The 22,475-nt window shown below is 42.6% G+C and overlaps 3 protein-coding genes across 3 annotated transcripts; all 3 read right to left on the minus strand.

Annotated features, from left to right (window-relative positions):
* Positions 1-7,551: 7,551 nt before the first annotated feature.
* Positions 7,552-8,902, minus strand: LOC100499573 (hemoglobin subunit beta-like). The gene is given in 4 exon segments (NM_001304883.1): positions 7,552-7,803; positions 8,412-8,571; positions 8,573-8,632; positions 8,760-8,902. Coding segments are annotated over 4 exon segments (441 nt in total). The 5' UTR covers positions 8,852-8,902; the 3' UTR covers positions 7,552-7,674.
* Positions 8,903-13,567: 4,665 nt separating this feature from the next.
* LOC100499574 (hemoglobin subunit beta) lies at positions 13,568-15,184 on the minus strand. The gene is given in 4 exon segments (NM_001304885.1): positions 13,568-13,823; positions 14,695-14,853; positions 14,855-14,915; positions 15,043-15,184. Coding segments are annotated over 4 exon segments (441 nt in total). The 5' UTR covers positions 15,135-15,184; the 3' UTR covers positions 13,568-13,694.
* A 4,378-nt stretch (positions 15,185-19,562) lies between these two features.
* LOC100482027 (hemoglobin subunit epsilon-2) lies at positions 19,563-20,943 on the minus strand. The gene is made up of 3 exons (XM_011233432.2): positions 20,852-20,943; positions 20,518-20,740; positions 19,563-19,691 (listed from the first exon to the last, which is right to left on the minus strand). Exons 1-3 carry the CDS (start codon positions 20,941-20,943, stop codon positions 19,563-19,565), a joined length of 444 nt encoding a protein of 147 aa, XP_011231734.1.
* Between the last annotated feature and the right edge of the window lie 1,532 nt (positions 20,944-22,475).

The following is a 22,475-nucleotide window of genomic DNA, read 5'->3' on the forward strand; positions in this document are numbered from 1 at the left end:
GCAGCCCATTGAATTTCTCCTCCTTCAGATGCATAAGCAGGTTTGCGTTACAATTGGGTAAGTGCAAGTGAGGCCAAGCCCTTCAGAGTCTTGGCATGGCTGAAGAGATAAGAACCTTCTACAACTTAGTCCAAGGAACTGGGTGTTCAGGGTTTCTCAGGATGTTAGCATTGGTGGCAACTTTTTCACCACAAACCAGGTTACAGGAAGGGTTACCATTATTAATTTTGTCTGTGTTCTCTTTATTAAGTATTATTGGTCCATCTAGTCTTGCTCTTATTTTGTTTATTACATTATGTAAGGTGTCTATAAATAATACTCCCATCATGACTGAAATATTGAAAAATGATTATTCATAATTTAGAATCATGATAACAAGTTCTATTACACATTACATCTGTGTAACTGTAGTCATTTGTATCTAGAAGTCTCCATCAGGATTTGTATTGTTTGACTTCACTATGGCCTAAATGATCTCCATCAAGGAAATTTATGTTTTATCACCTTTTCTACATTTTAGACAAAGTCAGACAATTAATGTAAAAACCAGACATAATAAGACGTCCGACACTGAATGAAAGATGAAAAGCAAGAAGAAAAGTACAAATGGGAAGTAAATCCCTCTTTAATGATACTAAAATAAGGAGCTAAAGCTTTGAGGATAAATACTTGAAGTGTTTCACATATTTTCAACTGTCCGCCGAAAATTGCAGGCTAGGCCAAGACAATCTCTTTCAGCCCCCTCCTTTTCAAGAAAAAGAAACTTGCAGGGTCTTTCTAGGAGACGCAGGACTGGGATACACACTGAAAGGCTCCTGCTGTTCTCCAAGGCACTTGGATGGCTTCAGCGTGGCCCCCAGAATCACCCTCTTCATTACTGCTCTGTTCTCTCATCCTCTCTTGTGGAGAAGAAAAGCTTGCTCAGCAATAAACAGTATAGTGTCATATTAAATCAGTAAGGCCTTCAGAAAGAGACCTAGAAAACTGCTGGATATGACATAGACTTACAGTTACATCTAGAATTAAGATTCATTCATGGAAGTTTATGTCCATAATCATATCTATATGTTTGACAGAAATGTTATTCATATGCTAGTGTTAATTTCCAGTTCCATTCTCCTGCACAGGAAGAGGACATAAGAAGTAAACTAGTACCTCTCATTGTTCCTGCTTCATCTCAACGGAGAGAGCCCTACTTTGCTGAGAGTAGACTCTAGGCCCAGATGACTGGTTACTGTGTCCCCGGAGCATAGAAGAGAAGGGTACTGTAGACAAGACTGGAACTGGGGGAATCCCCAATGATTGTTCAAGACACCTTCCCAATCAGTGGGATCCCACATCCCGAAGGGCAAAAGGGGCCTCCAGGTCATCCCTAGATAACATGCCTTGCCTTCTAGCCCTACTTTTGCCACACAGGTGGGGATATTAGCTGCAGTACCTGTAATGCTGGCCATATCTTAGGACGGTCAGTTTGGTGAGGGGCAAAAATCAACTCACCCAGTGAAATTTTAACCTATGAATGTAGTCATGGTTATCTCAGGGAAGGGAGTTACTCAAAGACTTCACCAGGATGTTATTGCTAGGATGTGTTGTTACTGGGGGAAAAATATGGTGGAGTACAGATGGGTAGACTTCCCTGGAGGGCTTTTGAGAAGCCATGGGTGATGAACCTGGCCTCTTGCCTCCCCTGTCCAACATTCATCTGCTCTGATAGAGGCAGTGCTGGAAGACTGCTCTTGCTGTGGACTTTGACAATGGGTTCTTGCACTGTGTGAGAATAGATCACTTTTATGTATGTGTTTATCGGACATTGTTATTTTGTGAACTTGTAGAAGATGTAACATTTTAATTGCTTAGACTCCTACAGTTCCTAGATCCTTGGATTTCTAGAATGCCCCGGAGGTGCTAAAGGCTCATTACCTGAAACTCCAGAGCTAGGAATTTTTTAGTGTCTCAGGATCTATGGCCTTACAAATCAGGTATGAGCCAGGAATATCTCTCAGAATGGACATGGTAACTATTCGGAAGGACCCATTGTCCTAAAATGGGACAAAATTCCCAGGAAAACACTGGTACCATAGAAATGGTTTGTTCATTCAATCCTTCATCATCTTAATATTTTTTTCCTTCCTTTAGTTCTTTCCGTTGTTGTTGTTTTATTTTATTTTTGAGACTACACTATGTACAGGCACCTGGGTCCAGTCTCTTTATTTAAAAAAAAATAGAGAAAACCCAGGATCACATAGAGTGTATATTATAGATTATAGAATGTGAGTAATAGAGTCTGATGTGTATCTGTTGTACCACTTAATGCATATCTATGGAAACACATGGAAACATAAATGAAGGTCACACTAAAGAGTTTCAGAAGGATAAAAGGGCTAGAAAAAAAATATATATACATATATATGTGTATATATGTGTGTGTGTATAGATATATGTGTGTGTGTGTGTGTGTATATATGTATATACACACACACACACACACACACACAATAGAGAGGAACATCCAGCACCAGAAATGCCTTCTATATCTGTCAAANTATATATATACATATATATGTGTATATATGGTGTGTGTGTATAGATATATGTGTGTGTGTGTGTGTGTGTATATGTATATACACACACACACACACACACACACACAATAGAGAGGAACATCCAGCACCAGAAATGCCTTCTATATCTGTCAAAATAGCAGCAGTGGTGATCCAGGATGGGGAGGTAGCACGAGTAAGTGTCTAAGAGGAAAAGCACATGCATGCTGCAGGTGCTACCTCTCTGTCATTAGCCTCATTCTCCTCAAAGTTAATCACTATCCTGGTTTGTCTCTTTTTATCTATTGTGATTGATTTATTTCCTTCTTTTAAAAATGCTTGTGTATTGTATGATTTCATTTTCATAATGTCTGACTTATTTATGCAACCTGATATTTATGAATTGCATTCACATGGGTGATATAACTAGAATGGTTCATGGTATTCCATTTCACGTATATACCACAAAGAAATCTCTATTGATACCACTATTGATGGGCATTTGGGTCCTTTGTACCTTTGACTTTCATGAAGAATCTTGCTATGAAGGTTCTTGTAAAAATTTTGTTCACACATACACACACAGATCTCTGGAAATTGTTGGGTCACAGAATGTGCATATGGTCATCTTTAGCATGTGCTGTTGAACAGTTTAGTTTTCCACTGAAGAAACCAAGTTCCAGCAAAGTTACAGTTTTGGTGGCTACATTTTGGAACAACAAAAACAAGCACACATATTCTTGCCCTTATTTGACTGGAAATTGTATGATAAAGACAGTTGTGGGAAGGGACGTGGCCCCAGTAGGCACACGATGAGAGAAATACAAAGGCAACTCCTCTCAAGGGCATCTCCAGGAAACACCTGATTAAACTTTGGCGGAGGCTCTAAGTCACCTTGGTAAGACAGGAAATATCATCCCTGAAGATGGGCAGATCATTCTTTTTCCACAAAAGTCATCATTCTTTATCTGAGAACACTTAGGGGAGAATCCTATCAATCCCTACCTTTTCACAACCTCAGTTGTTTGTTTGTTTCCAGAATACTCCTTGGCTTCCAAAGCCCCTTTGGTAGAGAGCTCCTTTGGTTCCTTGCACACTGAGGTATAGCTGGATATATGGTTCTGTGGAGTCCCCAACAAACAAGGTAGATCGTCCGAAGTCTGAAGAAGGTAGACAAGATCTTTAGGTGTGTGTCATTTCAAAATTTGAGAAGTTATGAAAGACCCAAGAATCCATTGGGAAACTGCTTCTGGGCACTCAGGGGAGTGTAGACATCTATTCAAGTACATCAGTAGCACTGCTTCTATGCTCTTACTTTCTTTTATTTCTATCACTGTTGCAATACTAAGCAACGGTAAAGTATAAAGGAGATCATCAGCTGATCTATCCATCAGCCAATTGACTTGCATTTTTGTATTGATTATTGATGTCTCTATTTTTGTTTCTGTTTTGTTTTATTTCAACAGGGCTTTTTTCAAACCCTTTCATCTTCAACTATTTTTTCACTTCTACTTTGACTTATCAGTTCTCAAAACTTTGACATGCAAATGACAGATGTTTCCCTACCTTTTTGATTCCAGATGCATGTAACAATCCAACTTTCTTCTGGACCTGACTCCTATTAACATTGCTTCCTTGATATTATTCAGGTCCTTAAAAATAAGTCTCAAAAATTCCCCAGTGCTCAATATTTCTCTCCCAGCCTGAGACCTTTGGGATTTAGGAAGAGACAAATGAGTCAACGCACTCTTTGTGAATTATTACCTGGCATGTATTTTTGTGAAAAATAAAAATAAGGAAAACATATTTTATAATTCTTCTCTGTCAGGTGGTGCCTGGCATCATGTCTGGTCTTCCATATTCCATAGTAGACCTCTCAAGTTCCCACTGACAAGATTTCCAGGATTGAATGGGCCCACTGCTGGATCTCCATCCCTGTTTTCTAGGTGTACCTGGAGCAGTCCTGGGCAAAGCCCCTGTCATTCGCATTGTCCACACAGACTCATCCCTGAACCAGCCCATGTGCTACTTTCTGGTTATGCTGACAGAAACTGACCTGAGTCTCTGTCAGTCACAATACTGCCCACAGTTAGGGGACAACTATGGCTGAATTTTGTTAAGTATCATTTATATGCCTGTTTTTTTCCACTTCCATGGTGTCCATATCTTTCTTTCATTGTATCATTTATGCCTGTCATCATGACATATGATTGCTTTGTGGCCATCACTAACCCTCTGAGATATCCCTCAGTGCTCCTCAGCCTCCAGGTAGTGAAGACTGGAGTGTTTGGTGGATTCCGTGTACATCCTCCACCATCCTTCATGGCCTGCACCTCCTTGGTTTCTATCACTATCATGACAATATCCTTTCTCACTCCTACTGTCTACACCAGGATATGATCCAACACCCCTGCTCTGGCTTGTGGATCAACAGCCTCTATGCTTTGTTGGTCATCTTGCTTGCCATGGGTCCAGGCTTCCTTGTAATAGTCCTTTCTTATATTCTGATTCTCAGATCTGCAGTGGCCATTGCTTCCTACAGGGAGCCACTCAAAGCTCTCACACCAGTGTGTATGTCTTATATTCTGACTGACCTGTAATTTTATGGCCCTGTGCTAGGGTCTTCCATTGTTCACAAGTGTGCAAGGCATTCCTCCTCCTTCATCCATATCATCACGGGAAGGTATCCATCCTCTTTCTACCACTGATGAACCCCATCATTTATACCGTCAAGACCTACTGGATCCACTGAACGACTATCAAGGTGTTCTCTTTGAAATGGATAGAAATCTTGTGTGTTCTCAGCCAGTTAATTCCCCTTCAACTGGACTAGTTGTGACAAAATCTCAGGTCCTGTTCAGCTCTAATGTCAATCCTTCACATCTATGTGAGAATCCCCTTTCTCATTTAGTTATAAGAACATAGTAAATGTATTCATTTTAATAGCACCCAGAGATAATCGGAAAATAAAATCAGTCCTAGAAGAGAAATCAGTAACTTTATAAAGCAAATTGCAGAAGGAAGAGTAATTTTGGACCAACTCCAGCCCTTACCCAGTTATGAATGTGAATACCTGAGATTGTTTTGTACTGTTTGATGGCTATTCAAGTGAGAGACTGATTTCCATGAGGCTACATGACTTTCAAACAAGAATAATAATCTCAACATATGATTTACACATGCTGTGTACTCTGTCCCTCTCTTTCATCCTTCTCTACCTCCAGCTAATGTTGGTACTGGAATAGAACAGCAGCCAGATCGTACCAAGTTGTGTCAGAGCTGAGCATTTATCTCTTGGAGACATTATACCTCTGGCCTAATAGCTATAAAGTGGTGCTTATTGACTTGTTAATTAGTAATGTCTTCTGACCCTTTCCCAATCTTGAGGTTACATTTTTTATAATACTAATAATTAAAAGAATCAGAATCAGGAAGGGGACTCTTGAGAATTTGGATGGTAAGAGGCAAAACCTAGCAATACAAGTGAAAGCTGGAGTTACATATCTGATGGAGGTTGTTTCCATAATAAATCCATCTTTAGCTTAAAGAATTTTGCACAATTCTGCTTAAAAAGAGTGCTCTGCTAATAGAGTCCTCACCAAGTTATAGAATCTGGGCCATTTAATATTATTAGTGTTTCCCATCCTTCCCCAGGTCCTTCATTGACCTCCTGGACCACCACACCCCCGCCTACCCACTCGCCCACCTCATTCTCATGCCCAGCAGGCATGCGTAGTCTGCTTTCTCTTAGATGCTTGCCTGACTCTTCCTTCCGCTTTTAATTTATGTCTTCACCTATCAGTACCAATCCTCATTGTATCTAGATCTACAGGACCTCTGCTGTCCTACGGTCTCTCTGCATGCAAAGTCCTAACACTCAGGTCAATATCAAACACGAGGACCCCTTCAGTGGATGACCAAAATTGTCACGAAGGCACACTTCTGGCTCCCCTCTGATCCTGAAGGCTTAGAGAATTCTCATTTATGTATTTATAAAGACACGTTGTATTCATCTCCTTTCTGTGTTTAGATGAAGATTGTTTGCATATTAATATAATTAATCAATTAGTTTACTTATTAGTGGTGATACTTCCATGGTCTTCCTAACTTTATTCAGAATTACAATGTGTGAGGGGACAAGGACCATTTCAAAGTCATTTTATTTCTGGCATCTAGCATCCACATAAGTGGCCATTGACTGACATAATGAAATCAGGGTATGTTGCAGTTTGCAACACTGTGCTAATAACTAGAGAGGCAGAGAAGGCATCAGAGGCATCAGAAAGAGGAGGAGGTGAGAGCAGACCTCCAATCACCTCCTGGTTATGCATGCTAAAGCTTCCTCAGAAGAGGATGCAATTTGGTGTGAACTCATAATAAGATTGCAAGACAGCAGGGTATATCAAGCCACCAAAAGTTCCTTTTCACATTTGCCTTGGTCGTGTATGGACAAAATATCACCAGTTCCTTCCTTCCAATTCAGACCATGAAAGGCACTAGGGAAGAGGCAGTGAAACTTCCTCTCCTGCTTTGGGAACTTCATGCTGGTTTCTGTTGTAAGAGGATGGAGGGAACCAGGATAAGAGTGATGGGGAGGGCGAGTAATGAGACAGCAAAACATAAAAGAAAATCGGAGAGGAACAGTGATGTCTTCAGACAGAAGAACTTAGTGGATTGAGGGCTGCGAGGTTCTGGACAACAGGGGAGAGGGAGGACATTTATAAGGAAAACTAAATAAAGACTTGATTTAAATAAAGCATAGGAAAAATCTAGACCCCAAATCAAGCCTCAGCTTGAATTCTTTTCTAAGGGAAAGTTAAAATTGACAGCAGAGTCTGTTTCCCACACATTTGGCTATTTTCAACCTCTCCTATCGTGGAGTCTGAAATATAGATATATTTTCCCAAGAACTGAACTAGCCCCTCATTTCTTTATGTCTTAAACTCCTTGCCCTCCCATGTCCTGTAACAATTCCAGTGAGAGACGCAGGAATAATTAAAATACACCAGTGCAATGAAAAGAAGTGTTCTTTATTAGGCAGGAGCCAGGTGCTCAAAGCACTTCACAATTTCCCCAAGTTCAGGTGTTGGGTTCTAGGGACCAGGGGACTTTTCCTGGAAAGCAGGAAGGGAACTCAGTGGTACTTGTGGGCCAGGGCATTGGCCACACCAGCCACCACCTTCTGATAGGCAGCCTGCACCTGAGGGGTGAACTCCTTGCCAAAGTGGTGAGCCAGCACACACACCAGCACGTTGCCCAGGAGCTGCGGGGAAGAGACAAGAGACATGTGCATGATTAGCAGACAGACCCAGCCAAGACTCAACGTATTCCAGCACCATCCACAGCCCCAAGCTGTGCCCCTAGAATATAAGCAGAAAGATAGCTGGATCTCAGATGTTACTACCCTTGTGACTCCAAACATATCAGACTGATTTTACATTTACAAATGTTTCTTTCCTCCTGCCTTAATCCAGAACTTAAGTTACCATGGTAATTCTTTCCAACTAGGCAAAGAAGCAATCAGATTTTATCCTCTTTGCTTTCAAAGGAAAAGACAAGGGAAAACAGTATTAGGAAAAAAAATGATTTTGAATGGATTAAAAGCACTTTTCAAACACTCAAAAGTTCAATCAAAACAATAAAGAAAATAATTTGCAGGAAACAAAAAGAGAACAAGAGGAAACAACTGTGAGCAAGAGGGTAAAAGAAAAAGAAAAAAAAAAAAAAACAGTCCTGAGGAGTCCATACTGATGCTGTTGGAATACCTCCTTTCCACTCTAAACAGCACTCAAGGCTCATACCCTTTCTGGACACCATGAACTTAATCTTAAAAAAAGAAAAAGGAGAACACCAAGGGTCCCACAGACTCACCTTGAAGTTCTCGGGATCCACGTGCAGCTTGTCACAGTGCAGCTCGCTCAGCTTAGCAAAGGTACCCTTGAGGTTGTCCAGATTCTTCAGGCCTTCACTAAAGGAGTTCAGCACCTTCTTGCCATGGGCCTTGACCTTGGGGTTGTTCATAACAGCATCAAGTGGACAGGTCCCCAAAGGAGTCAAAGAACCTCTGAGTCCAGGGGTAGACAACCAGCAGCCTGAGGGGTGAAAACAGCACAGAGGGCAGAGGAGTCAGAGCCTGTCAGAAGCCCAGGGGACTGAGCATTCGACCTGCCCAGCTTCCATTCACTCTCCGTAAGCCTGCCTTGCCACCTGGATACCTACCTGCCCAGGGCCTCACCACCAACTTCATCCACGTTCACCTTGCTCCACAGGCCGGTGACGGCAGCCTTCTCCTCACCAGTCAGATGCACCATGGTGGTCTCTTTGTGGTTGCTAGTGAACACAGTTGTGTCAGAAGCAAGTATAAGCAGCAGCTGGCCCTGCTCTTCCTTTTATGCCCAGCCCTGATCTTGCCCTCCCTGGGGCTGTGAGATTGGCCCAGGCCTGGGTGTGGTTCTGCAGGGTGAGGCCTGAATGGTGACTGCCATCCCTCTCCTTGACAGTTTTGACACCTGCTTGTGAGTCTGACTTCAGACCCTGGTCTTCTCTCTACGGATCTCTAGGTCCCATCCTAGCAATACAACTCGCTACTAGAATAATCCTGCAACTTTGAGAATCACAACATGGCAATCTCTCAGAGAGGGCCTCTTCCATTTTCTTATTACACAAACGAAGAATCCCAGGTCCAGAAAGTACAAAGCCTTTATCCACTGTGGTTCTACCTAAAAGCATATGGATGGTTCTCCTCCTGTCCTCAGACTGGGCAACATAATTACAAGGACAGCATGGGTGGAACCGCTGCCTCGGTTCTAACTATATCTCTTCTCTCGGTTTGGATTAAATCGTCCTAGGAAGAAACCAAACATCCATCCATCCATTCACTCATTCATTCATTTTTTTTTCTTAATTTAGTCATATAACCAAACAAATGATGATTTGAAAGTGGAATTACATATGAATCAGGAGTGTCCTGTGAAGTAACAACTCTATTCAGTTTTGTGGACCCACAGATGAAAACATAGAGATTTCTCGACATACCAAGAAATAAAAACAACCAAAAAATCGATTATAAACCAAAATTGTTGGTAACACTGAGGGAAGCAATGTCTTTCATTAACCTGAGACATAAAAAATGGTTTCTTCCTGGTCTGTTAGAGAAGCTTTTCTGTGACTAGAAATGAGGGACAGGAAAATGGAAAGGCCCTCTGGCTTTGGCCCAAATTTTTCCCCCCTAGACAACTAAGAATGCTGTCTGTATAACCATTTCTTTTATTGAAATTCATCACCCATAATTCCATTTTCTCTACATATTTCTGTTCGCTTCAATCTTTTTTACTAGCATATATCCTTCTATCTCTACAGTTTTTCCAATATCCTTCCCCTCACGTTTCTCTCCCCCATGTCATGAGTTCTGATGACTAACTTCTTAGGTGAAGAAAACCTGAAGTGGAGAATTCTGCTCCTTACCATTAAAAGATACCATAAAAAAATCAAAGGCTGTGAGCATTTCTGAGTTCAGCATCGGCTCTCGGTATTCCCGAAGAGCCCTGCTGGTTCTTTTTCTAATTTCCCATCATCTGTGTCTCCTGCATCTGAGCCTGCTACTGAATTCCCATTTCCTTTAAGCAAGGAAAGGGCCATGAATTTTTTGACTTACATTGTTTTTCCCACCTTAGAATCTCCTTTCGATCCAGGCACCCCAATGTCTAGAATCACCTTTCTCTCTCCATTGCCATCACTGGCAACAAATATTTAACAGAAATTTCTCATCCTCTCAGCTCTAACACTAAGAAACCCCAACTACAAAAACATTTCTAGGTGAACCAGAAGAAAAGGACTTCTCTATTTCTACCCATTTCAAATGAACTCCTAAAATCCCCACTTCCATTGCTCCATTTCCTAAACTACTTTTTCCATCTTTGCTAGGTAAGTAAGGATTCCTTTCTCCTTTTACTTGGCCCAAGCCCATCAAGTACTTGTGAACAACCTCTTTCTGATTATTCTCAGGCGATGTAGGAAAGGCTTGGTTCTTGTCTGGTAATCTGGAGGTTAGGTCAGAATTACGTGCCCCAAAAGATTATAGGGGTTAAAGAGATAAAATTCCAGCATTCTCTATTTATATTCATTCTTCTCTAAAACGCTTAAGCAAAGATGTTCTTACTATTGGTCTATTCCTGGGGCAAGATTCCACATGTTGACTTACAGGGAAAGAGGACCATCCAGTGTTCTAAATGTTTAAATAACAAACAAACACACACACACACACACACACACACACGCACACACACACACGTGCACGCACACACACACACATTGAGCTGTAGGCTTTGAATTTCATCTTACTAAATTTATAACTTCATTACCTTTACCATTGTTTTACATTCAGACTGTTTTCAAGACTCTATTCCACACCCCTGATGTCAGAGTTCTGGTATAAGTGTGCGAAGGGAGGTCTTCTAGGGAAGTTTGGGCATGCCTTCTGCAGGAACTCTCTGTCATGAGAAATTCACAGCCCTTACTAAATAACAGTATTGCATATGTTTATACTTTCCTGTAAAGAGCCAAATTGTCGAGGCCACAGCTTTGCCATCTTGACTGACTGAAATTAGCGTCTACTTGGACTTCCCCTACCATTTCCTGTACTCAGAAAGTGTTCCCCTAAGTTCTCTTATGTCTTCTTCCTCAGCCTTCTTTGCCATGAATGACCCGTGGACTAAGCTTTTGTACTGGCGACTGCTGGAGCCACCTCGTTCCTGGCTTCAGGACAGAAGCTGCTGTTCTTGCTCAGATCACGGCTGCTACTTGGCATGACTGCAGAGGGAGGCAGACTTCTCCTTTTCTTACCCACTACCATGCAGGGACAAGGCTGCAAGTTGTAATAAGACATCAAAAGCGCAGACATATCACATGAAAATAAGAATAAACTGATAAATGTGATTATGTTCTGAGCCTCAGGCTCACATCGCGATCAGCATTCAAAGATTCTAGAAAGGTTCTCGACCCACTGCCATCTTCACCATTTTAAGCTTATTTCTACCCTGTGAAGGGTAGCACAGGGTGTGTACTTACGTTGATCCCAGCCCCAGTGACCACTAAACCCATGCATGTCCATGCATATGAACAGACACACATACACACACGTGTGCACGCACACACATACGCATACACCCTATGTCCCCAAAAGAGAGACAGAAAGACATCTTTTCCCTTTTCTCCAGTTTGTCAAATTTGCATACTTCAATGTTTTGAACCAGGATGGACCTGGTCTGAGTATAATCAAGAGGACAAGCATTGAGAGATTCATGCCTGCCATCCAGAGGTGTGTGGTTTGATTTGGTTCAAAAATGACACTCAACTAGGGGCGCCTGGGTGGCACAGTCATTAAACATCTGCCTTCAGCTCAGGGCATGATCCCGGCGTTCTGGGATCGAGCCCCACATCAGGCTCCTCCGCTAGGAGCCTGCTTCTTCCTCTCCCACTCCCCCTGCTTGTGTTCCCTCTCTCGCTGGCTGTCTCTCTCTGTCAAATAAATAAAAATAAAATCTTTAAAAAAAAATGACACCCAACTAGAACACTGTTGGACATACAGTAGTGTTTAGTTTTAAATTCCGTCCAGTCATTTTGGCATGTCTACAGCATAGCCCTTATTTTCCTGGGTCAGGCACATTTAGTTTTCACTCTTCTCTCCCAGATGCACAAACTCTTGGTTACCTCAGTTAAGCATCCTTCCAAAAATTAAATTAAATTCATAAAATTAAACAAAATAAAAATATTCCAAGAAGATCAGAACTCACAGAAATGATGGACATACATTTTAAAAGTCATATTTCTGTATGAAAAACAATAAAAGCCAATCTAGCGATGAGATTGATAAAGTTTGTGCTAGTTATTACAAACAATCAATGTCTCAGTCTGTAGTGACCACGCAAATATCTCCTCCATTGGGTTCAGACGGTAATTCAGAATTAGATTTTGTTGACAACACGAAGTGGGCCAGGGTGTTGATTTATGAAAAGCAAAGGGGTGATTTTTCCCAAGTTAAATTTGAAAGTGAACATCCTAGGAGCACAGTCGTGGCTTCAGTCTGGGCCCCTTTACAAATATACAAGGTATTAGTTCATAAGGCCAAGTGTCCAGGAGGCTCTGAGCAGAAAGCAAATGTCTGATCAGTGTTTCCCTTCCCTCATTCTATACTGGCACATCGACACCAAAGGACCTCTCTCCAGGTCCCTGGTTCAGAGTATCCTCTAGTTCCAGCAGTTCTAAGGCAATAATCATTCACTCATTCATTCAGTCACCAACCACCTTAATTAATAAATATTGACCTCCTGCCTATAAAGGAAAGTCAAAGGCACGGTGGTCATGTGGGACAGTACAAAATAGGCAGAAATGTTTATACAGCATAGAGTGTGAGTGTGAGGGATAAGAAGAAATGTGAAGAATAGGAAGAGGGGAAGGCTTTGGAAAGATTTTCTTAGGCAATATTGGAAAGTGCGTTGAGGCTAGGGTGCAAAGGCATCACAAGTGATAAGCAAACATGCAGTTTGTCTGAAATGGGAGGGTGGGAGCAGGAATTATTGAGGGACATGTTTGGGGCAAGTAAAAGGGAGGTAGTTCCTTAGAGCGGGCATGCTTGATGGAGCGTGATGTTGCCGGCTACACTGCAGGCAAGGGAGGTAGGGAAAAAGGAAACACAGCAGTGTCTTGATCATTCATTATGTCTCTAACTGAGCACCGTAGTTTCTACTAATTGTAGGAAATAGGTCAAAGAATTAGCTGAGGGCTGTGTCTTCAGTTGTAAGTCTTCCCTAGAGCCCCTGTAATGCCAGTGTTCTCTGTAGATTTATACATTGACCATGCCTGTGCTTTGGAGGGAGAAGTGTCAATCACTAGTGGTATGTATGATCCCCTTCCTTTCTCATTTCCCTTGACCTCTTTGACTAAGACACAAGAGCTTCCGATCTGTAGACCCCCAGGGATGTTCCATACCCCCAGACAAGAAAATAAAATAAATGAAATGAATCAGGAAGTTGAGCTGAAGGTTCTTTATTAGACAGAAACCATACCCTTGATGGTGGACATTATTTCCCCCAGTTCAGAAGATAGAATTTAGGGGAACAGGGTCTTCCAGGCATCACCAGGAAACAGGCCAGGAGCTCAGTGGTACTTGTGGGCCAGGGCGTTGGCCACACCAGCCACCACCTTCTGATAGGCAGCCTGCACCTGAGGGGTGAACTCTTTGCCGAAGTGGTGAGCCAGCACACACACCAGCACGTTGCCCAGGAGCTGCGGGGAAGACAGAGATAGACGTGCATGCATGATTCAGAGAGAAATCAAGCTAGGCTGCTGAGAAACTGAGCCAACGATCTTTTTTTTTTTTTTCCTGACCACACTCCAGCCCACACTGACCTTCACATTATCTCCATCAGCATAAACAAGTAAATATATATGTATGTATACCGTATATTTTTATTATGCATATACTTAACAATTAGTTGGTTAATTAGAATGATGCTGGGCTGTCTCTTAGCAGCTACTGCTGCCCTACTTCTCTACTTCTGGTCTATCATCCTCAGATTTTTTTTTCTTTTCCTTTCCATTGAGTCTTGACGCGATAGACATGCAATTTTTCTTTTTTCTTTTTTATTTAAATTCAATTAACCGACATATAATACATCATTAGTTTTTGACTTAATTTTCAATGATTCATTAATTGCATATAACACCCTATGCTCATCACATCACATGCCCAATTATTCTTTAATTTTGAGATGATTTGTAGCCTCTAGAGTGTCAACTCTTTGAAGAGCCCTTCCAATCCCCATACGGAAAGACAGAAAGACTTTTCCAAGTGCAGAAGGAGAAGATGAGAACTAGTGTGTATAAGTTGGGTATTGAGTAGGGGAAAAAGTTAGTAAGAAAAAGAGAGGGGCAAAAGATAAGTAATTAAGTAAAGAGCTTGATGAAATAAAAGCTTGTGAGAAAGGAAACTATGGAATACTGAAGGGTAACATGAAATTATGTAAATTCTGAAAAGCATTCAAAGATGATACATACTGAAGTGAAAAGGAAGGGGGGGGGAGAACAGGTAGGGAAAAGAATCAGAGTGAAAGACTACAAAGTGAAAAGGAAAAAACAGAGCATGTCGTAGACTCACCTTGAAGTTCTCGGGATCCACGTGCAGCTTGTCACAGTGCAGCTCACTCAGCTTAGCAAAGGTGCCCTTGAGGTTGTCCAGATTCTTCAGGCCTTCACTAAAGGAGTTCAGCACCTTCTTGCCATGGGCCTTGACCTTGGGGTTGTTCATAACAGCATCGAGTGGACAGGTCCCCAAAGGAGTCAAAGAACCTCTGAGTCCAGGGGTAGACAACCAGCAGCCTGAGGGGTGAAAACAGCACAGAGGGCAGAGGAGTCAGAGCCTGTCAGAAGCCCAGGGGACTGAGCATTTGACCTGCCCAGCTTCCATTCACTCTCCGTAAGCCTGCCTTGCCACCTGGATACCTACCTGCCCAGGGCCTCACCACCAACTTCATCCACGTTCACCTTGCTCCACAGGCCGGTGACGGCAGCCTTCTCCTCACCAGTCAGATGCACCATGGTGTCTCTTTGTGGTTGCTAGTGAACACGGTTGTGTCAGAAGCAAGTATAAGCAGCAGCTGGCCCTGCTCTTCCTTTTATGCCCAGCCCTGATCTTGCCCTCCCTGCTGCTGTGAGCAGATTGGCCCAGAACACAGCAGAAGCTTATTGGTTTGTGAGAATGTGGGTTGCGTCCTCATTCCCCAGTTCCCTTCAGTTGCCCTGAGGGTGGCGTTCTCGGTGTTGCGTGTCTTGACTCAGAATCCCTGCTCTATCTCTTCCCAGTTCATTCCCTTCAGCAGCGGCTTCCATGAATACATGACAGCTCTCATTCATGTGCATATGATGTAGACTGATACAGTGAAATGTTCCTCAGAGTTTAACTCATCTAGTCCTTTCACTTCGTAGATAAGGACACTAAGCCCTAGAGAACAGAAATGTTATCAAGTTGACTCTATGTGGTACTTCTCTTTGTCTCTAGAGATATTTGAAAGTGGTTGGAATGAATAAATGCTTTGCCATACTTTTAACTTGCTTTCTTTCTCCTTCCTTGGATAAATACTTCTAGTAACAAAACTCTTCTCATTCCTTCACTGAAATAAATATCCTTTGAAAGAATGAGAAGTAATGAATATTGTTTCTCTACCAGTTACTGAAATACATCTGGGGAGCATGGATTTAACGGAAACAATTTAATGAGTGATAAAGAAAAAGATATCGGAGACCTATAACGTGATTATTTAAAACTATGGTATGATTCAAGAAAGAATGCAGAGGATTTGCAATGAAGATTTACCTTATTCAACCAGATTAAGTCTGGCAAGGTTTCTGGGAAAATGCAGGTGCAGAAATTTCCAGTTGTGTCCTCAGGAAAAAAGTAGAGTTAGATCTGGAAATGAAGATTCAAAGGGAATTTTAGTCTTTTCTGAATGCAAAATAGTATTACATTGACCTACAGATACATACCCTGTAGCACAGCTAGACAGAGGGAGGGAGGGAGGGAGGGAGCGAGGGAGCGAGGGAGCGAGGGAGCGAGGGCGGGACCAACCAACAGAAAGGAAGAGAATGGACTGGGATGGAAATCAGAAGGCAAAGAATATAAAGAAGAGGAGGAGAGAGATAAGCAATTTCAAAATTTAGCAAGGATGTGGATCAGTAAAACTCTCAGGCTCTGCTGGGACAGTGTAAAATGCTATACCTGCTTTAGAAATATCTGACAGTAGCTACTAACGCAGAATATATGCAAAGCCTACGAGCTAGCAATCACTCTTCTAGAAATGCAGAAATGCATGCTTGTGTGAGTCCAAAGACTGTGACATCAGTATGCACGACGATCCCAAACTGCTAGCAACTTAAATGTTCCTCATTCAGCAGAAGAGATAAATCGTGATATAGAGAAAGAATGAAATATTACACAACAATGAAAAGAATCAACCACTGCTTCCCTTGCAGAAATACAGATGACCGTACAACATCGCGTCAATTAAAAGTAACAGAGGGGGGACACCTGGGTGGCACAGCGGTTAAGCATCTGCTTTCAGCTCAGGGCGTGATCCTGGCGTTATGGGATCGAGCCCCACATCAGGCTCCTCCGCTATGAGCCTGCTTCTTCCTCTCCCACTCCCCCTGCTTGTGTTCCCTCTCTCACTGGCTGTCTCTATCTCTGTCGAATAAACAAATAAAATATTTAAAAATAAAAAATAAAAGTAACAGAGGGGTTCCTGGGTGGCTCTTGATTTCGGCTCAGCTCATGATGGTTGTGAGATCGAGCCCCATGGTGAGCTCTGCGCTGAGCATGGAACCTGCCGGAGATTCTCTCTCTCCCTCGCTGCAGCTTACCCACCTGCATGCACAGGCACTCTGTCGCACTGTCTAAAAAAAAAAAAAAAAAAGGAACTAGAGACAATGATTCAATGTATATGATTTATATGCAAAAAGCAGGACGATGTAACTGTAATTTAAATCACAAGGGGGAGTGTTATATGATAGGAAGGTGCAAAGGAGCCATGAGTGATCTTAAAACTATGTTACAGATTATCTGCCTTTAACCTGAAAGGGAAGAAAAACTATGGAAAACTTCAAGGACCTGGGTGACATGGTTTGGTTTGTATTTTTAAAAAAATTATTCTGGCTTCCAAATATAACTGGATTTACGGGGTAAAATAAATGAGAAACAAATAGTTAGGATGATATTATAGCTGGTGGGGGTGGTAAGAATGTCATCTCTATTTTCAGGCTTAAGCAATGGATGATGTGCTAGTCCCTAGATGGAGAACAGATCAGCAGGAATAGATTAGGAAACTGTTGGGAGTTTTTTTGGATGCACTGTATTCGATGCACTCTTGAGCAATGAGATATGGACCACCAAACAAATAGTCAGATATATGGGTCTGGAGCTCATAAACAATACAGTCGTTTCGAAAATACACGACGGAACAGGGCACAGAGGAACAGAGCAGCGTGTATTGCGTAAAATGCTACCACTACCTTCTCAATAATGACAGCCAAAGCACTTTACAGTGACCTCCTTAAAACCCTGGAACACAGTTGTGAGGTAGGAATTTTTATTCCATTTTACAAACAAGGAAATTCATGCTGGAAAATGTTCACCAAACTTTTCAAGGTGATGGGGCTGGATTTGATCTTTTACTGCTAATCCCAAAGCCCTGGCTTTTCACTTCTATGCCAGGGAATTGGGCACAGAATTTGAAGTGATGGCCACAAAAGTGGACGTGCTCAACTGCCAGCTCCGAACAAGAGACTTTTGGCATTTTCTGTCCTGAGAATAGACTTTCCTCTTTTCATTCACGGGCAGGGAACCCAGCTGTCCTCGGTGACTTCACCACTTTCTACTGCGTTCCATTCCAAGTCCTGTGGTATCTTGGCCACAGTGGTCTCTTACTTGAGCTGTTCTTAGTTTCATTGCTTCTGTGAAGTTCAGTCCTTTGCCCTTATTATAATCACAGCACATTCCTGTGACTACATCTGAGTGAGACCCTGCCTTGTCGGTTCTATACCCATACATGGATCAGTTTCCCTAAAATTCCCCATTCACTATGTTACTCTTGTGTGCAAGAAATTTAACTGGTACTTTGCTTATAATAATAGCTTCTATTCCTGCCTTTCATGGCAGTAGTGTTCCTAATTCTGTATCACCCCACTGCTTTTTTTTTTAAGGTTTTACTTTTTTATTTGTCAGAGGGAGCGAGCACGAGCAGGCGGAGGGGTAGGCAGAGGGAGAAGCAGCCTCCCCGCTGAGCAAGGAGCCAATGCAGGACCCTGGGATCCCTCCTGAGTTGAAGGCAGATGCTTAACCAACTGAGCCACCCAGGCATCCCCACTGCACTGCTTTTAAGGGGCTAATTTCTCCTCTGTCACTTAGACCCAGCATGCTAATTCCCAAATTTGTCATTTTCCCACATAAATGGCCTTTTATCTCCACCAAAGGCTTAATGGAATTGGAAACATGTTCCAGGTCACAGTGCTAGCAGATAAGGTACAGAGTCAAACCAAGGCAGTTAGTCCCTGTGTTTTAGGAACAGTTCCTCCATTAATACCACTGAAGACACTAGGGAAAGTCTAGAGCATGGCCCTTGCCTGGGTCTCTGGGAAGCTCCATCTCCACACTGTTACAGCTGATAAAAACATGTTTCTTATATTATTTAATCTAAGTGAAATAAATATAGCATCAAAAAACTCGGAGATTATAAAAATAGCAGCCTAGACAGGTCCCCTACTTGGAGCTCTAATGTGCCTCTACTCACTATATCAACAGTCTTCTTGCATTTCCCAAGAAAACCTCCATTTGCTCCCTTGCTCTGGAGCCACTATTCAGCTCAAGAGTCCACTTTCCCTTCCTAGAAGTAACTGCCCCTTGAAGGCACTCTTTTTTTTTTAAGATTTTATTTATTTAGANCTCCCTTGCTCTGGAGCCACTATTCAGCTCAAGAGTCCACTTTCCCTTCCTAGAAGTAACTGCCCCTTGAAGCCACTCTTTTTTTTTTTTAAGATTTTATTTATTTAGATGACAGAGAGAGAGAACAGCCAGCGAGAGAGGGAACACAAGCAGGGGGAGTGGGAGAGGAAGAAGCAGCCTCCCAGCAGAGGAGCCCGATGCGGGGCTCGATCTCAGGACCCTGGGATCACGCCCTGAGCCAAAGGCAGACACTTAACGACTACGCCACCCAGGCGCCCCTGAAGCCACTCTTATCTTGCAGAATCTTATGCAGCTCTTCTCTATTCTCCCCAAATAGCCTCCTTCCCTGAAGAAGTGCTTTCTTTTAGCTGAATCGACGTAAAAGATAAAAACCAAGAGAGGAGATAAGGATATTCATTACAGAGCACAATTTTTATTTTACTTGATTATATAGCAGTTAGGTGTGGAGGCAGGGCACCCTGCCCATCTTCAGGAGAGGGACTCTTGGAACACAGGTCCCTCCGGCAGGCACCTCAGTGGTACTTGCGGGTCAGAGCGTTAGCCACGGCAGTTGTCAGCTTCTGCCAAGCAGCCTGCACCTGGGGGGTGAACTCCTTGGTAAAGTGGGTCGCCAAGACAATCAATATCATGTTGCCTAGAAGCTGGAGAAAGAGTAGGATACAAAGAAATAGTGCCGAGTGAACAGAAAACCTCAAGCTGGCCACATCGATTTTCTTCCTGATAGGAAGTTGAGCAACGTTCGGGGCCATGCTCCCACAAAAGTTTACCATCATATGCTGGACACTGGAGTCAATATGACTCCCAGCCCTGTACCTCCCATTGTGTTCTATCCTTCTCTCCTTTGCCCTGTCAACTTCTGAGCCCAAAACATTGCCATGGACGGCTTCTCTTTTCTAGAGGGATTATAGGACTGCAAGGGGCCTTAATATGTATAGTCTCCGTCCCCAGATAATACATTCTTTCAAATCGTTTGGACACTCAGATGACAAAGAATCCTGAGCCAAGTACACAAGCGCATTTCATCACTGCTAAAGGGGACGAGGGGTCAGATTGTCCATTGAAAAGATTGCTCTTATTTTGTCTTGCTTAGTCCTGGTTCTAAACTCAAGAATCATGCAGAAATGTATTCATCATTTTTAGAGAAAATGTCAGTTACCAAAAGTAAGATGTTCTTGCTATAATTGCACTGTCCCAGCCAAAAACATTTAACTCGATTTGGCCAGTGTTCTTCACGCATGCATTTTTTCAGAAATGTAAGATGGCTAGTGGCCTCCACTGGTCATGGTATTTACCCTAATCGGTCTTACCTATGACCTTTGGAACAACCTACCTACCAAAATCAAGCCCCTCCTTGAAATAGAATGTCCCAAAATATGGGATCAGACTTAACTACCTGTGTTTTCTAACATATCCACACTGCGAATATCTAGGATGAAAGGACAAAGCTCAGGCATGCCCAGAACTCACCTTGAAGTTCTCGGGATCCACGTGCAGCTTGTCACAGTGCAGCTCGCTCAGCTCAGCAAACGTGTCCTTGAGGTCATCCATATGTTTAACAGCATTTCCAAAGGAGGTCAGCACCTTCTTTCCATGGGCCTTGACCTTGGGGTTGCCCATTATTGCAGACTCAGAGGACAAGTTCCCAAAACTGTCAAAGAACCTCTGGGTCCATGGATAAACAACCAGGAGCCTATGGGACGATCACAGTCACAGACGAGATGGGAAGTCAGAGCAGGTAAGAGACCTGACCAATACCCCTTCAGGAATACTTTCTGCCTTTCTGCCCCCCTCCAGCGCCTACCTTCCCAGGACCTCGCCTCCAACCAACTCCACATTCACCCTGGCCCACAGGCTAACAACAGCAGCCTTCTCCTCGGCAGTAAAATGCACCATGGTGTCTGGTAGCTTACTGGTGACCAGTAATGTGCCAGAAGCGAGTCTGTGTTGTTACTTCTCTGTGTGGCCTTTTATTCCTCATTTCTAGTTTCTAGGCCCTCGCTTCTCCCAATGAAATGAGACCATTGGTCAAGGGTGGGTTGTCACACCAGGGGTGGGGTTTGGACAAGGGAGGGTCAGCAGGATGGACATCTGGGTCTCTGATAGCACTGGGTGGCTCTATCAGGGGGATTCTGCTGTCCTTTCCCCACTGTCTACTAGGCATTTCCTATCTCAAGCTCCCCACCCCATTATCCCTGAGGTGACCTTGTTGGCTGACCATGAGGGACAACTAGAATTAAAAGGAGTAAGAATTAGAAATCTGTTGGGCATTATATCGGATGATTACAAGATACCATTCATTGTTCACCTTGGGTATAAAGGAAGCCACAGCTTTTCTTGGTCATCATTTTTTTTCTAAAACTTAGACAAGGCTCATAGTTTTATAGTGTTTGTAAGAAGAAAAGATTCCAATCTAGCCTCAGTTCAGATACAAGACAGGTAAAAACTGGGTAATTTAGAGAACTAGTATTGCACTATTGTCGTTGAGTTCTATTAAAATATATGTACTTGTTTGAGTACATTTTTTCACTCTGACTACACAGCAGTGTCTCTGGCCGATACCATGTATCCACTCATCTATGTCAGAAAATACACAATTGAGTACTGGGGAAAATTGCTTGTTCAGTGGAGGGAATATTGACTCTGGCAATAGTGATTGATTAAGGCAGGTGTCTTTGCTGGATCCACACTCCCTTGTTGTGCTTAACTGTTCCTCATATCTAATGAGGCAGAGGCAAACTTCACTGACAGTATTCCACACACTGCTGTCCCTGTCACCTAAGGTGCTTTGGTCTCGTGCATCTCAGACAAGCATTTATCGGTCTAAACGAGGCACACTTCCAGAGGGAGAGAGAATGGCTTGTTTTTTGTTTTTTGTTTTTTGTTTTTTCTCTCTCAGAGTTTATTACTCCCACATTTTGAGCTCCAGGAAGCTGGTTTGTTTCTCCCCAAGACCAATTTCACCAAAAAAAGCCAGTTTAAGAAATAATCTCCATGTGTATTTACAAAGGTACTCTAAAATTTAAAAAGTTCAACTCAATGTATTAGTGTTGAATTTCAGCTATTAGAAAAGAAATCCTTTGGGGCGCCTTGGTGGTGCAGTCGTTAAGCATCTGCCTTCAGCTCAGGGTGTGATCTCGGTGTTATGGGATCGAGCCCCACATCAGGCTCCTCCGTTATGAGCCTGCTTCTTCCTCTCCCACTCCCCGCTTGCTGGCTGTCTCTATCTCTGTCGAATAAATAAATAAAATCTCTAAAAAAAAGAAAAAAAAGAAATCCTTTGAGACAGTGAGAATTTTTATCAATTCATCTTGGAAAAAACTTACACTTAAAATGTGGATTGTTCTGCCCTCACCATGCTTGGCAGTTTACTGTGGTGCCTTCTGAAATACAGGGTTTTTCTTATTACCACCACCTATGTCATTCAT

Source organism: Ailuropoda melanoleuca, chromosome 8 (genome assembly GCF_002007445.2).
Source record: "Ailuropoda melanoleuca isolate Jingjing chromosome 8, ASM200744v2, whole genome shotgun sequence".
In the NCBI taxonomy this organism is placed as follows: Eukaryota; Metazoa; Chordata; class Mammalia; order Carnivora; family Ursidae; genus Ailuropoda; species Ailuropoda melanoleuca.

What these genes read in the sequence shown, in the direction of transcription:
- LOC100482027 (XM_011233432.2), bottom strand. Translation starts at nt 20,943, where the DNA reads ATGGTGCATTTTACTGCCGAGGAGAAGGCTGCTGTTGTTAGCCTGTGG. An exon ending in GGAGGCGAGGTCCTGGGAAG is followed by an intron (nt 20,741 to 20,851) that starts GTAGGCGCTGGA and finishes ATCGTCCCATAG; the next exon opens with GCTCCTGGTTGTTTATCCAT. An exon ending in TGGATCCCGAGAACTTCAAG is followed by an intron (nt 19,692 to 20,517) that starts GTGAGTTCTGGG and finishes CTCTTTCTCCAG; the next exon opens with CTTCTAGGCAACATGATATT.